Source organism: Drosophila willistoni, unplaced genomic scaffold (assembly GCF_018902025.1).
Source record: "Drosophila willistoni isolate 14030-0811.24 unplaced genomic scaffold, UCI_dwil_1.1 Seg485, whole genome shotgun sequence".
Lineage (NCBI taxonomy): Eukaryota > Metazoa > Arthropoda > Insecta > Diptera > Drosophilidae > Drosophila > Drosophila willistoni.
In genome coordinates this window covers 2,830,368-2,847,433 of record NW_025814416.1, presented here as the reverse complement: position 1 = coordinate 2,847,433, position 17,066 = coordinate 2,830,368, and the positions used below count along the sequence as shown (strand labels likewise).

The following is a 17,066-nucleotide window of genomic DNA, read 5'->3' as shown; positions in this document are numbered from 1 at the left end:
TACCAATTGTAGCTACATCGGGTGTGCATCGCTGTGTCCACCCAATTTATGTGTTGGTTGCGACAACTTTGAGTCACTGGCTTATGTGCTAGTGTCTATTTATATATGTATAAACAAACAAATAAAGATTAATTTAATTCAAGAAATACTAACGTCTTTCATTGAACAATTACTATTTAATCTCGATCAGCACAACGAGACGAGTACATATAGCCTTGCCCGTCCGTCCGTCCGTCTAGATTAACGGAAACTCCTCCTACACCTAGTCCTCCTTTAAATCATTAAAAAAATTGGCAACGATCAGAAAAATGAAACATCTCGTGTAATGTGTGAATCAAATAGAAGCGTGCGAAATAAGAGTCCTATACAACACTATAAGAGCTAAACTTTGCCACCCACGGCTCGCACAGGTACCTGTGTTGTGTTATGCACAGTCTTATATTGCATCATAGACTTTTTGGTCTTGTTGTTTAAAACTTGTTCTTATTTATTACAATTTTACCGCCAAACTTTTTTCCCTAAACTAACCTGATTTTTTACGCTAATAAAAAATTTTTGTTTTCCTAATTGAATACAAGGGAGAATACATGACGGTACATATAACACCAGAAGAAAACTTTTCCTATGTCAGCTTTGAAAGCAATGTGGCACTAAATAATTATCGGATGTTAATAAATCAAGTTGTCCAAACATTTAAGCCGGGGAAGTTCATAGTAACCATATTTGCAAATAAGGTATGTTGAGTTGAGTTGAATAATTAATTAATTACAGTATTATTATAGTCTTCGTTGGCGTACGAAACCATGAAGGGATTGGAAATCAAATACTCGACGCAGTCACATTGGAAACAAACCGATATGCAGTGCTGTAATTTTCCATCTTATAACCTTTTATTCGCACAATATTTGTATCGTAATAAAAACGCAATGTAATATGAATAATTGGTACATATTTATTTATTTATATATTTATTTACGTCAACTAACACAGCAGTTGACGAAAAAGCTTAAGCTAAAAAACAATTAACAATTAATTGAAGAAAGTAAGCTTAACCTCATACACAACTAAACATCCCCGACTCGGTGGAGGTGTTTAATTTGCACAAGGTGCCCGATTCACAACCAATGTGGTCAAAGATGAGTTGCAGGCAATGCGATGTCCAAAATATATTCAGCGGTTCGTTCTAGATTATTAAAAAGTATATCGCAAGAAGAAGTAACAGAAAAATGAAAGGAGATAAGGTGAGAAATGTTGTTAAAAGATTGGCAAAGAACACGAAGGTTCGTGAAGAGAGTAGTTTGTGAGACATCTACTAAGGTGAATAGGAAAAAAGTTTCTGGTCCGACGTGAGGGAACACAAAAATATATATTTAGTAAACTAGTAGAAAGGACTTGACGGTTGACTAGTTTATGGAGAAAGAGAATGCCAAAAACGAGCCTACGGTTGTAAAGTGAAGGAAGATTAATAAGAACAAGTTTGTGAGACCGCGTAACGCGAACTTAAGAAATTGCTTCTGAACCGATTGAATACTACGCTGGTAAACATCATATTGAACAGTTTTAGATATTGAGGAACGAAAAGACATCTTTTGTGTTCTGCCAATAAGATACGATTTTACCCAAGCCAATAGTTTCGGGGAAAAGGCCATAATGTTGAGTTTCGTAAGAAGCATAGAATGATCAACCGTATCGAAAGCCTTACTAAAGTCGTTATAAATAACCTCAGTTTGACATTACGCATGCCATGGTGTAGAAGGGTAGTCAATTCTAAAGGTTGGTAAGCCATGCTGACAAGGACAAATAGTGGATCTGAATAGGTGTTAAAGGGAAGACGTAATAATTTTCTTAAACAGCTTAGCTATGGCGGAAAGTTTGCCAATGCCACGGTAGTTAGAAATATCTGATTTGTTAAAAAGCGGAATAATTAAAGACTCCTTCCAAACATCATGAAAGCTACAAGTCTCACTCGAAATAAAGAATAACCTAGATAAAAGCTTAGATAGGGAAATCGAACACAATATAAGGATGCAGCTAAATATATTATCAGGCCCGGGTACAAAGAAAGAATTCATAGATGATAAGTTAGAGATAATACAGTCTTCAGTAATACTAGGAAAAAACATACAATTTAAATGTAGTTGAGAAGGGATAGGATGTGGGGTCCGAAGTAGTAGAATAAGTCGACTGAAAGAATTTAGCAAACAGATCTGCAATATCTGAATCATTATTAGCAGTCTGGTCATTAAGTCTGAAGGTGGAGGGTAGTACATTAGAGCGTCTTTTGGAATTAACAAAGTTATAAAATCTTTTGGGGTTCTTATAAAATTCAACCTTACAGCGAACGATATAATTATTGTAGCATTAAGTGTTTAAAACACAAAATTGAGATTTGGCTATACAGTAATTTGCATAGTCGAGACGCGAACCAGTTTTTTTAAATCTTTTAAAATATCTCGATTTAATGTTACGGAGATTAGAGAGCCTACGTGTGAAACAGACTGGCGCGCTGGAGACGGAAGAGACATTGACATAAGGAACGCATTTATTAATTAGAGAATAAAGAGCAGAGTAGAAAAACTTCACTGCAGGATCAATATCGCAGCACTCAAGTAGAAATGACCAATCAAAAGAGAAAATAAGGCTATTAAGAAGATTGAAATTTGTTTTACGAAAACAACTACGACGAGAAACTGAGATGTTATTCAATGAATTAGTAACTGAATTGTAAGAACAGGTGTTCAACGGCCGGTGTTGGTGTCTAGATTATATAAAATAAGATAAGATTAAGACGATTATAATACGAACAAATGGAAATTTAGGTCAATATAAGTATGTAACCCTATTATAGATATCGATGGCTCATCAGTCATAAGTAGATCTGATATGGTCAGCAGTTAACCATAAAGACCTAGTTAATTAAGCTGCTATGGTTAGCTATTAGCAATAAAGACGTATTTTGCGGACCTAACACTATGTCGAACTATGCACTGGTGAGCTCTCTATTTTTACTATAAAAGAAATCCATTATTCTTAGTAAGATCAGATACCAATTGTAGCTACATCGGGTGTGCATCGCTGTGTCCACCCAATTTACATATGTGTTGGTTGCGAAAACTTTGAGTCACTGGTTTATGTGCTAGTGTCTATTTATATATGTATAAACAAACAAATAAAGATTAATTTAATTCAAGAAATACTAACGTCTTTCATTGAACAATTACTATTTAATCTCGATCAGCACAACGAGACGAGTACATATAGCCTTGCCCGTCCGTCCGTCCGTCTAGATTAACGGAAACTCCTCCTACACCTAGTCCTCCTTTAAATCATTAAAAAAATTGGCAACGATCAGAAAAATGAAACATCTCGTGTAATGTGTGAATCAAATAGAAGCGTGCGAAATAAGAGTCCTGTACAACACTATAACAGCTAAACTTTGCCACCCACGGCTCGCACAGGTACCTGTGTTGTGTTATGCACAGTCTTTTTTTGGTCTTGTTGTTTAAAACTTGTTCTTATTTATTACAATTTTACCGCCAAACTTCTTTCCCTAAACTAACAAGATTTTTTACGCTAATAAAAAATTTTTGTTTTCCTAATTGAATACAAGGGAGAATACATGACGATACATATAACACCAGAAGAAAACTTTTCCTATGTCAGCTTTGAAAGCAATGTGGCACTAAATAATTATCGGATGTTAATAAATCAAGTTGTCCAAACATTTAAGCCGGGGAAGTTCATAGTAACCATATTTGCAAATAAGGTATGTTGAGCACTAACTATTTTAATAAATAATTAATTAATTACATTATTATTATAGTCTTCGTTGGCGTACTCGACGCAGTCACATTGGAAACAAACCGATATGCAGTGCTGTAATTTTCCGTCTTATAACCTTTTATTCGCACAATATTTGTATCGTAATAAAAACACAATGTAATATGATTAATTGGTACATATTTATTTATTTATATATTTATTTACGTCAGACAACAGATCTGCAATATCTGAATCATTATTAGCAGTCTGGCCATTAAGTCTGAAGGTGGAAGGTAGTAAATAAGGGCGTCGTTTAGAATTAACGAAGTTGTAAAATCTCTTGGGGTTCTTATAGAATTCAACGCTACAGCGCACGATATAATTATTGTAGCATTGAGTATTTAAGGCATTAAGGTGTAATTTATTAACGTAGCACCAATCACAGAATGCATTGAAATCTGATTGAGATTTTGCTACACAATAATTTGCGTAGTCAAGTCGCGAACCAGTTTTTTTAAACCTTTAAAACTATCTCGATATAATTTTACGGAGACTAGACAGCCTACGTGTGAAACAGGCGCACTGGAGACGGTGGATACATTCACATAAGGAACGCATTTAGCAATGAGAGAATTAAGAGCACAGCACTCAAATATAAATGACCAATCAAAAGAGGAAATAAGGTTTTTAAGAAGACTGAAATTTGTTTTACGAAAACAGCTACGACGAGAAACTGCGATGTTATTCAAAGAATTAGTAACTAAATTATAAGAATTAATATCTTCAATGCTAGGGTGATAAGGATCTTCTGGGTTCCAAATAGACTGTATTTGAGATACAAAACTAACAGTGGGATCCGAGACAAAACGGCGACCAACACGATCAAGCCTATAAGAAATAAAGTTATTAGAAATAATTTCGTTATCCAAAACAGAGCAGTTGAGCCAAGTTTTCGAAAAAGCTAATAATCAGCCGAAAAGGATAGGCTATCACAGAACAGTTTCGAGAACTTGGAAAGAAGTCCTCTTACATTTTGATAATGAATGCAAAGACTAGACGTTATTCGCTTTTAAAGCAGAAGATAAATTAGGACGGTGGACAGCCAACGGACGGGAGCGCTTATTGGGTGCAAACTCGTGTACAACTACCGACAATCGATACACACGGATGCTTCCAATCCCCAAGGCACAATAGTCCAGAGCAGACAACCGTGAGGATCGTCAATGCCATACCGACTCCTGTTGCAGCAAACCCAGCCCCCAGAAATTTTGGTGTCTAGATTATATAAAATAAGATATCATTTTACGGAGATTAGACAGCCTACGTGTGAAACAGGCGCACTGGAGACGGTAGATACATTCACATAAGGAACGCTTTTAACAATGAGAGAATTAAGAGCAGAGTAGAAAAAATTCACTGCACAATCTGTATCACAGCACTCAAATAGAAATGACCAATCAAAAGAGGAAATAAGGTTTTTAAGAAGACTGAAATTTTTTTTACGAAAACAGCTACGACGAGAAACTGAGATGTTATTCAATGAATTAGTAACTGAATTGTATAAAATAATATCTTCAATGCTAGGGTGATAAGGATCTTCTGGGTTCCAAATAGACTGTATTTGAGATACAGAACTAACAGTGGGATCCGAGACAAAACGACGACCAACACGATCAAGCCTATAAGAAATAAAGTTATTAGAAAGAATTTCGTTATCCAAAACAGAGCAGTTGAGCCAAGTTTCAGAAAAAGCTAATATGTCAGCCGAAAAGGATAGGCTATCACAGAACAGTTTCGAGAACTTGGAAAGAAGTCCTCTTACATTTTGATAATGAATGCAAAGACTAGACGTTATTCGCTTTTAAAGCAGAAGATAAATTGGGACGGTGGACAGGCAACGGACGGGAGCGCTTATTGGGTGCAAACTCGTGTACAACTACCGACAATCAGTACACACGGATGCTTCCAATCCCCAAGGCACAATAGTCCAGAGCAGACAACCATGAGGATCGTCAATCCCATACCGACTCCTGCTGCAGCAAACCCAGCCCCCAGTAATTTTGCGGTCAACATTGGATAACGTGTAACAGGTGTTCAACGGCCGGAAGTATATGTTGGTGTCTAGATTATATACAATAAGATAAGATTTAGACAATTATAATATGAACAAATGGAAATTTAGGTCAATATAAGTATGTAACCCTATTATAGATATCGATGGCTCATCAGTCATAAGTAGATCTGATATGGTCAGCAGTTAACCATAAAGACCTAGTTAATTAAGCTGCTATGGTTAGCTATTAGCAATAAAGACGTATTTTGCTGACCTAACACTATGTCGAACTATGCACTGGTGAGCTCTCTATTTTTACTATAAAAGAAATGCATTATTCTTAGTAAGATCAGATACCAATTGTAGCTACATCGGGCGTGCATCGCTGTGTCCACCCAATTTATGTGTTGGTTGCGACAACTTTGAGTCACTGGTTTATGTGCTAGTGCCTATTTATATATAAACAAATAAAGATTAATTTAATTCAAGATCCGTCCGTCCGTCTAGATTAACGGAAACTCCTCCTACACCTAGTCCTCCTTTAAATCATTAAAAAAATTGGCAACGGTCAGAAGAATGAAACATCACGTGTAATGTGTAAATCGAATAAAAGCGTGCGAAATAAGAGTCCTGTACAACACTATAAGAGCTAAAGTTTGCCACCCACGGCTCGCACAGGTACCTGTGTTGTGTTATGCACAGTCTTATGTTGCATCATAGACTTTTTGGTCTTGTTGTTTAAAACTTGTTCTTATTTATTACAATTTTACCGCCAAACTTCTTTCCCTAAACTAACAAGATTTTTTACGCTAATAAAAAATTTTTGTTTTCCTAATTGAATACAAGGGAGAATACATGACGATACATATAACACCAGAAGAAAACTTTTCCTATGTCAGCTATAAAAGCAATGTGGCACTAAATAATTATCGGATCTTAATAAATCAAGTTGTCCAAACACTTAAGCCGGGGAAGTTCATAGTAACCATATTTGCAAATAAGGTATGTTGAGCACTAACTATTTTATTAAATAATTAATTAATTACATTATTATTATAGTCTTCGTTGGCGTACGAAACCATGAAGGGATTGGAAATCGAATACTCGACGCAGTCACATTGGAAACAAACCGATATGCAGTGCTGTAATTTTCCATCTTATAACCTTTATTCGCACAATATTTGTATCGCAATAAAAACACAATGTAATATGATTAATTGGTACATATTTATTTATTTATATATTTATTCACGTCAACTAACACAGCAGTTGACGAAAAAGCATAAGCTAAAAAACAAATAACAATTAATTGAAGAAAGTAAGCTTAGCCTCATACACAACTAAACATCCCCGACTCGGTGGAGGTGTTTAATTGCACAAGGTGCCAGCTATGCCCCGATTCACAACCAATGTGGTCAGGGATGAGTTGCAAGCAATGCGATGCCCAAAATATATTCAGGTTCGTTCTAGATTATTAAAAAGTATATCGCAAAGAGAAGTAACAGAAAAATGAGAAGAGATAAGGTGAGAAATGTTGTTAAAAGATTGGCAAAGAACACGAAGGTTCGTGAAGAGAGTAGTTTGTGAGACATCTACTAAGGTGAATAGGAAAAAAATTTCTGGTCCGACGTGAGGGAACACAAAAACATATATTTAGTAAACTAGTAGAAAGGACTTCACCGTTGACTAGTTTATGGAGAAAGAGAATGCCAAATACGAGCCTACGGTTGTAAAGTGAAGGAAGATTAATAAGAACAAGTTTGTGAGACCGCGTAACGCGAACTTAAGAAATTGCTTCTGAACCGATTGAATACTACGCTGGTGAACATCATATTGAACAGTTTTAGATATTGAGGAACGAAAAGACACCTTTTGTGTTCTGCCAATAAGATACGATTTTACCCAAGCCAATAGTTTCGGGGAAAAGGCCATAATGTTGAGTTTCGTAAGAAGCATAGAATGATCAACCGTATCAAACGCCTTACTAAAGTCGTTATAAATAACCTCAGTTTGACACTACGCAAGCCATGGTGTAGAAGGGTGGTCAATTCTAAAGGTTGGTAAGCCATGCTGACAAGGACAAATAGTGGATCTGAATAGGTGTTAAACGGAAGACGTAATAATTTTCTTAAACAGCTTAGCTATGGCGGAAAGTTTGGTAATGCCACGGTAGTTAGAAATATCTGATTTGTTAAAAAGCGGAATAATTAAAGACTCCTTCCAAACATCATGAAAGCTACAAGTCTCACTCGAAATAAAGAATAACCGAGATAAAGGCTTAGATAGGGAAATCGAACACAATATAAGGATGCAACTAAATCTATTATCAGGCCCGGGTACAAAGAAAGACTTCATAGATGATAAGTTAGAGATAATACAGTCTTCAGTAATACTAGGAAAAAACATACAATTTAAATGTAGTTGAGAAGGGATAGGATGTGGGGTCCGAAGTAGTAGAATAAGTCGACTGAAAGAATTTAGCAAACAGATCTGCAATATCTGAATCATTATTAGCAGTCTGGCCATTAAGTCTGAAGGTGGAAGGTAGTAAATAAGGGCGTCGTTTAGAATTAACGAAGTTGTAAAATCTCTTGGGGTTCTTATAGAATTCAACGCTACAGCGCACGATATAATTATTGTAGCATTGAGTATTTAAGGCATTAAGGTGTAATTTATTAACGTAGCACCAATCACAGAATGCATTGAGATCTGATTGAGATTTTGCTACACAATAATTTGCGTAGTCAAGTCGCGAACCAGTTTTTTTAAACCTTTAAAACTATATCGATATAATTTTACGGAGATTAGACAGCCTACGTGTGAAACAGGCGCACTGGAGACGGTGGATACATTCACATAAGGAACGCATTTAGCAATGAGAGAATTAAGAGCACAGCACTCAAATAGAAATGACCAATCAAAAGAGGAAATAAGGTTTTTAAGAAGACTGAAATTTGTTTTACGAAAACAGCTACGACGAGAAACTGCGATGTTATTCAAAGAATTAGTAACTGAATTGTAAGAATTAATATCTTCAATGCTAGGGTGATAAGGATCTTCTGGGTTAGAAATAGACTGTATTTGAGATACAAAACTAACAGTGGGATCCGAGACAAAACGGCGACCAACACGATCAAGCCTATAAGAAATAAAGTTATTAGCAAGAATTTCGTTATCCAAAACAGAGCAGTTGCGCCAAGTTTTAGAAAAAGCTAATAATCAGCCGAAAAGGATAGGCTATCACAGAACAGTTTCGAGAACTTGGAAAGAAGTCCTCTTACATTTTGATAATGAATGCAAAGACTAGACGTTATTCGCTTTTAAAGCAGAAGATAAATTAGGACGGTGGACAGCCAACGGACGGGAGCGCTTATTGGGTGCAAACTCGTGTACAACTACCGACAATCGATACACACGGATGCTTCCAATCCCCAAGTCACAATGATCCAGAGCAGATAATTGTGAGGATCGTCAATGCCATACCGACTCCTGTTGCAGCAAACCCAGCCCCCAGAAATTTTGGTGTCTAGATTATATAAAATAAGATATAATTTTACGGAGATTAGACAGCCTACGTGTGAAACAGGCGCACTGGAGACGGTAGATACATTCACATAAGGAACGCTTTTAACAATGAGAGAATTAAGAGCAGAGTAGAAAAAATTCACTGCACAATCTGTATCACAGCACTCAAATAGAAATGACCAATCAAAAGAGGAAATAAGGTTTTTAACAAGACTGACATTTTTTTTACGAAAACAGCTACGACGAGAAACTGAGATGTTATTCAATGAATTTGTAACTGAATTGTAAGAAATAATATCTTCAATGCTAGGGTGATAAGGATCTTCTGGGTTCCAAATAGACTGTATTTGAGATACAGAACTAACAGTGGGATCCGAGACAAAACGACGACCAACACGATCAAGCCTATAAGAAATAAAGTTATTAGAAAGAATTTCGTTATCCAAAACAGAGCAGTTGAGCCAAGTTTCAGAAAAAGCTAATATGTCAGCCGAAAAGGATAGGCTATCACAGAACAGTTTCGAGAACTTGGAAAGAAGTCCTCTTACATTTTGATAATGAATGCAAAGACTAGACGTTATTCGCTTTTAAAGCAGAAGATAAATTAGGACGGTGGACAGGCAACGGACGGGAGCGCTTATTGGGTGCAAACTCGTGTACAACTACCGACAATCGGTACACACGGATGCTTCCAATCCCCAAGGCACAATAGTCCAGAGCAGACAACCATGAGGATCGTCAATCCCATACGGACTCCTGCTGCAGCAAACCCAGCCCCCAGTAATTTTGCGGTCAACGTTGGATAACGTGTAACAGGTGTTCAACGGCCGGAAGTATATGTTGGTGTCTAGATTAATAAGATAAGATTTAGACAATTATAATATGAACAAATGGAAAATGGAAATTTAGGTCAATATAAGTATGTAACCCTATTATAGATATCGATGGCTCATCAGTCATAAGTAGATCTGATATGGTCAGCAGTTAACCATAAAGACCTAGTTAATTAAGCTGCTATGGTTAGCTATTAGCAATAAAGACGTATTTTGCTGACCTAACACTATGTCGAACTATGCACTGGTGAGCTCTCTATTTTTACTATAAAAGAAATCCATTATTCTTAGTAAGATCAGATACCAATTGTAGCTACATCGGGCGTGCATCGCTGTGTCCACCCAATTTATGTGTTGGTTGCGACAACTTTGAGTCACTGGTTTATGTGCTAGTGCCTATTTATATGTAAACAAATAAAGATTAATTTAATTCAAGATCCGTCCGTCCGTCTAGATTAACGGAAACTCCTCCTACACCTAGTCCTCCTTTAAATCATTAAAAAAATTGGCAACGATCAGAAAAATGAAACATCACGTGTAATGTGTAAATCAAATAAAAGCGTGCGAAATAAGAGTCCTGTACAACACTATAAGAGCTAAAGTTTGCCACCCACGGCTCGCACAGGTACCTGTGTTGTGTTATGCACAGTCTTATGTTGCATCATAGACTTTTTGGTCTTGTTGTTTAAAACTTGTTCTTATTTATTACAATTTTACCGCCAAACTTCTTCCCTAAACTAACAAGATTTTTTACGCTAATAAAAAATTTTTGTTTTCCTAATTGAATACAAGGGAGAATACATGACGATACATATAACACCACAAGAAAACTTTTCCTATGTCAGCTATAAAAGCAATGTGGCACTAAATACTTATCGGATGTTAATAAATCAAGTTGTCCAAACATTTAAGCCGGGGAAGTTCATAGTAACCATATTTGCAAATAAGGTATGTTGAGCACTAACTATTTTATTAAATAATTAATTATTTACATTATTATTATAGTCTTCCTTGGCGTACGAAACCATGAAGGCATTCGAAATCGAATACTCGACGCAGTCAACTAACACAGCAATTGACGAAAAAGCATAAGCTAAAAAACAAATAACAATTAATTGAAGAAAGTAAGCTTAGCCTCATACACAACTAAACATCCCCGACTCGGTGGAGGTGTTTAATTGCACAAGGTGCCAGCTATGCCCCGATTCACAACCAATGTGGTCAGGGATGAGTTGCAAGCAATGCGATGCCCAAAATATATTCAGGTTCGTTCTAGATTATTAAAAAGTATATCGCAAAGAGAAGTAACAGAAAAATGAGAAGAGATAAGGTGAGAAATGTTGTTAAAAGATTGGCAAAGAACACGAAGGTTCGTGAAGAGAGTAGTTTGTGAGACATCTACTAAGGTGAATAGGAAAAAAGTTTCTGGTCCGACGTGAGGGAACACAAAAACATATATTTAGTAAACTAGTAGAAAGGACTTCACCGTTGACTAGTTTATGGAGAAAGAGAATGCCAAATACGAGCCTACGGTTGTAAAGTGAAGGAAGATTAATAAGAACAAGTTTGTGAGACCGCGTAACGCGAACTTAAGAAATTGCTTCTGAACCGATTGAATACTACGCTGGTGAACATCATATTGAACAGTTTTAGATATTGAGGAACGAAAAGACACCTTTTGTGTTCTGCCAATAAGATACGATTTTACCCAAGCCAATAGTTTCGGGGAAAAGGCCATAATGTTGAGTTTCGTAAGAAGCATAGAATGATCAACCGTATCGAAAGCCTTACTAAAGTCGTTATAAATAACCTCAGTTTGACATTACGCATGCCATGGTGTAGAAGGGTAGTCAATTCTAATGGTTTGTAAGCCATGATGACAAGGACAAATAGTGGATCTGAATAGGTGTTAAAGGGAAGACGTAATAATTTTCTTAAACAGCTTAGCTATGGCGGAAAGTTTGGCAATGCCACGGTAGTTAGAAATATCTGATTTCTTGCGCTTTTTAAAAAGCGGAATAATTAAAGACTCCTTCCAAACATCATGAAAGCTACAAGTCTCACTCGAAATAAAGAATAACATAGATAAAGGCTTAGATAGGGAAAACGAACACAATATAAGGATGCAACTAGATATATTATCAGGCCCGGGTACGAAGGAAGACTTCATAGATGATAAGCTAGAGAAAGTTACTGTTTTCGAAAGATCGTTCCTATGGGAGCTATATGATATAGTCACCCGATCTTGATCAAATTTGGCATAGTCGTTTATATGTGTAATTAACTCACCAATATTAAAATTCACGACAATAGCTCAGAAAATAACGAAGTTATTAAGAAAAGTCACTGTTCGTGACTTTGCCATTTGTATGGGAGCTATATGATATAGTGATCCGATCCGGCTGAATCCGAGATATACAACGCCTGCAGTATATACAAGCCTACATGCAAAATTTCAGCTCTGTAGCTCTTACGGTCTAGGAGGAGTTTGCGTTGATCCAGACGGACGGACGGACGGACGGACGGACGGGCGGACGGACATGGCTATTTGAACTCGTCTCGTCGTGCTGATCAAGAATATATATACTTTATATGGTCGGAGATGCTTCCTTCTATGCGTTGCACACTTTTGACCAAAATTAATATACCCTTTTTGCAAGGGTATAAAAATACAATTTAAATGTAGTTGAGAAGGGATAAGATGTGGGATCCGAAGTAGTAGAATAAGTCGACTGAAAGAATTTAGCAAACAGATCTGCAATATCTGAATCATTATTAGCAGTCTGGTCATTAAGTCTGAAGGTGGAAGGTGGAAGGTAGTAAATAAGGGCGTCGTTTAGAATTAACAAAGTTGTAAAATCTTTTGGGTTTTTTATAGAATTCAACGCTACAGCGCACGATATAATTATTGTAGCATTGAGTATTTAAGGCATTAAGGTGTAATTTATTAACTTAGCACCAATCACAGAATGCATTGAGATCTGATTGAGATTTTGCTACACAATAATTTGCATAGTCAAGTCGCGAACCAGTTTTTTAAACCTTTAAAAATATCTCGATATAATTTTACGGAGATTAGACAGCCTACGTGTGAAACAGGCGCACTGGAGACGGTAGATACATTCACATAAGGAACGCATTTAGCAATGAGAGAATTAAGAGCACAGCACTCAAATAGAAATGACCAATCAAAAGAGGAAATGAGGTTTTTAAGAAGACTGAAATTTGTTTTACGACAACAACTACGACGAGAAACTGAGATGTTATTCAATGAATTTGTAACTGAATTGTAAGAAATAATATCTTCAATGCTAGGGTGATAAGGATCTTCTGGGTTCCAAATAGACTGTATTTGAGATACAAAACTAACAGTGGGATCCGAGACAAAACGACGACCAACACGATCAAGCCTATAAGAAATAAAGAAAGAATTTCGTTATCCAAAACAGAGCAGTTGAGCCAAGTTTCAGAAAAAGCTAATATGTCAGCCGAAAAGGATAGGCTATCACAGAACAGTTTCGAGAACTTGGAAAGAAGTCCTCTTACATTTTGATAATGAATGCAAAGACTAGACGTTATTCGCTTTTAAAGCAGAAGATAAATTAGGACGGTGGACAGGCAACGGACGGGAGCGCTTATTGGGTGCAAACTCGTGTACAACTACCGACAATCGGTACACACGGATGCTTCCAATCCCCAAGGCACAATAGTCCAGAGCAGACAACCGTGAGGATCGTCAATCCCATACCGACTCCTGCTGCAGCAAACCCAGCACCCAGTAATTTTGCGGTCAACATTGGATAACGTTGAACAGGTGTTCAACGTCCGGAAGTATATGTTGGTGTCTAGATTATATACAATAAGATAAGATTTAGACAATTATAATATGAACAAATGGAAATTTAGGTCAATATAAGTATGTAACCCTATTATAGATATCGATGGCTCATCAGTCATAAGTAGATCTGATATGGTCAGCAGTTAACCATAAAGACCTAGTTAATTAAGCTGCTATGGTTAGCTATTAGCAATAAAGACGTATTTTGCTGACCTAACACTATGTCGAACTATGCACTGGTGAGCTCTCTATTTTTACTATAAAAGAAATGCATTATTCTTAGTAAGATCAGATACCAATTGTAGCTACATCGGGCGTGCATCGCTGTGTCCACCCAATTTATGTGTTGGTTGCGACAACTTTGAGTCACTGGTTTATGTGCTAGTGCCTATTTATATATAAACAAATAAAGATTAATTTAATTCAAGATCCGTCCGTCCGTCTAGATTAACGGAAACTCCTCCTACACCTAGTCCTCCTTTAAATCATTAAAAAAATTGGCAACGATCAGAAAAATGAAACATCACGTGTAATGTGTAAATCAAATAGAAGCGTGCGAAATAAGAGTCCTGTACAACACTATAAGAGCTAAAGTTTGCCACCCACGGCTCGCACAGGTACCTGTGTTGTGTTATGCACAGTCTTATGTTGCATCATAGACTTTTTGGTCTTGTTGTTTAAAACTTGTTCTTATTTATTACAATTTTACCGCCAAACTTCTTTCCCTAAACTAACAAGATTTTTTACGCTAATAAAAATTTTTTGTTTTCCTAATTGAATACAAGGGAGAATACATGACGATACATATAACACCAGAAGAAAACTTTTCCTATGTCAGCTATGAAAGCAATGTGGCACTAAATAATTATCGGATGTTAATAAATCAAGTTGTCCAAACATTTAAGCCGGGGAAGTTCATAGTAACCATATTTGCAAATAAGGTATGTTGAGCACTAACTATTTTATTAAATAATTAATTATTTACATTATTATTATAGTCTTCGTTGGCGTACGAAACCATGAAGGGATTGGAAATCGAATACTCGACGCAGTCACATTGGAAACAAACCGATATGCAGTGCTGTAATTTTCCATCTTATAACCTTTATTCGCACAATATTTGTATCGTAATAAAAACACAATGTAATATGATTAATTGGTACATATTTATTTATTTATATATTTATTTACGTCAACTAACACAGCAGTTGACGAAAAAGCTTAAGCTAAAAAACAATTAACAATTAATTGAAGAAAGTAAGCTTAGCCTCATACACAACTAAACATCCCCGACTCGGTGGAGGTGTTTAATTGCACAAGGTGCCAGCTATGCCCCGATTCACAACCAATGTGGTCAAAGATGAGTTGCAAGCAATGCGATGCCCAAAATATATTCAGGTTCGTTCTAGATTATTAAAAAGTATATCGCAAAGAGAAGTAACAGAAAAATGAGAAGAGATAAGGTGAGAAATGTTGTTAAAAGATTAGCAAAGAACACGAAGGTTCGTGAAGAGAGTAGTTTGTGAGACATCTACTAAGGTGAATAGGAAAAAAGTTTCTGGTCCGACGTGAGGGAACACAAAAACATATATTTAGTAAACTAGTATAAAGGACTTCACCGTTGACTAGTTTATGGAGAAAGAGAATGCCAAATACGAGCCTACGGTTGTAAAGTGAAGGAAGATTAATAAGAACAAGTTTGTGAGACCGCGTAACGCGAACTTAAGAAATTGCTTCTGAACCGATTGAATACTACGCTGGTAAACATCATATTGAACAGTTTTAGATATTGAGGAACGAAAAGACATCTTTTGTGTTCTGCCAATAAGATACGATTTTACCCAAGCCAATAGTTTCGGGGAAAAGGGCATAATGTTGAGTTTCGTAAGAAGCATAGAATGATCAACCGTATCGAAAGCCTTACTAAAGTCGTTATAAATAACCTCAGTTTGACATTACGCATGCCATGGTGTAGAAGGGTAGTCAATTCTAAAGGTTGGTAAGCCATGCTGACAAGGACAAATAGTGGATCTGAATAGGTGTTAAAGGGAAGACGTAATAATTTTCTTAAACAGCTTAGCTATGGCGGAAAGTTTGGCAATGCCACGGTAGTTAGAAATATCTGATTTGTTAAAAAGCGGAATAATTAAAGACTCCTTCCAAACATCATGAAAGCTACAAGTCTCACTCGAAATAAAGAATAACCTAGATAAAGGCTTAGATAGGGAAATCGAACACAATATAAGGATGCAGCTAAATATATTATCAGGCCCGGGTACAAAGAAAGAATTCATAGATGATAAGTTAGAGATAATACAGTCTTCAGTAATACTAGGAAAAAACATACAATTTAAATGTAGTTGAGAAGGGATAGGATGTGGGGTCCGAAGTAGTAGAATAAGTCGACTGAAAGAATTTAGCAAACAGATCTGCAATATCTGAATCATTATTAGCAGTCTGGTCATTAAGTCTGAAGGTGGAGGGTAGTACATTAGAGCGTCTTTTGGAATTAACAAAGTTATAAAATCTTTTGGGGTTCTTATAAAATTCAACCTTACAGCGAACGATATAATTATTGTAGCATTAAGTGTTTAAAACACAAAATTGAGATTTGGCTATACAGTAATTTGCATAGTCAAGACGCGAACCAGTTTTTTTAAATCTTTAAAAATATCTCGATTTAATGTTACGGAGATTAGAGAGCCTACGTGTGAAACAGACTGGCGCGCTGGAGACGGTAGAGACATTCACATAAGGAACGCATTTATTAATTAGAGAATTAAGAGCAGAGTAGAAAAACTTCACTGCAGGATCAATATCGCAGCACTCAAATAGAAATGACCAATCAAAAGAGAAAATAAGGCTATTACGAAGATTGAAATTTGTTTTACGAAAACAACTACGACGAGAAACTGAGATGTTATTCAATGAATTAGTAACTGAATTGTAAGAACAGGTGTTCAACAGCCGGGAGTATATGTTGGTGTCTAGATTATATAAAATAAGATAAGATTAAGACAATTATAATACGAACAAATGGAAATTTAGGTCAATA

General features: G+C 36.3%; 2 protein-coding genes across 2 annotated transcripts; both read left to right on the top strand.

Moving 5' to 3' along the window:
- Nucleotides 1-3,583: 3,583 nt before the first annotated feature.
- Nucleotides 3,584-14,022, top strand: LOC124461455 (S-adenosylmethionine decarboxylase proenzyme-like). Its single transcript, XM_047012979.1, has 3 exons — nt 3,584-3,766; nt 6,875-6,998; nt 13,988-14,022. Exons 1-3 carry the CDS (start codon nt 3,620-3,622, stop codon nt 14,020-14,022), a joined length of 306 nt encoding a protein of 101 aa, XP_046868935.1. The 5' UTR covers nt 3,584-3,619.
- A 772-nt stretch (nt 14,023-14,794) lies between these two features.
- On the top strand, nt 14,795-15,986 carry LOC124461454 (S-adenosylmethionine decarboxylase proenzyme-like). The gene is made up of 3 exons (XM_047012978.1): nt 14,795-14,952; nt 15,010-15,138; nt 15,960-15,986. The coding sequence occupies exons 1-3, from the start codon at nt 14,806-14,808 to the stop codon at nt 15,984-15,986; spliced, it is 303 nt and encodes a 100-aa protein (XP_046868934.1). The 5' UTR covers nt 14,795-14,805.
- Nucleotides 15,987-17,066: the final 1,080 nt, after the last annotated feature.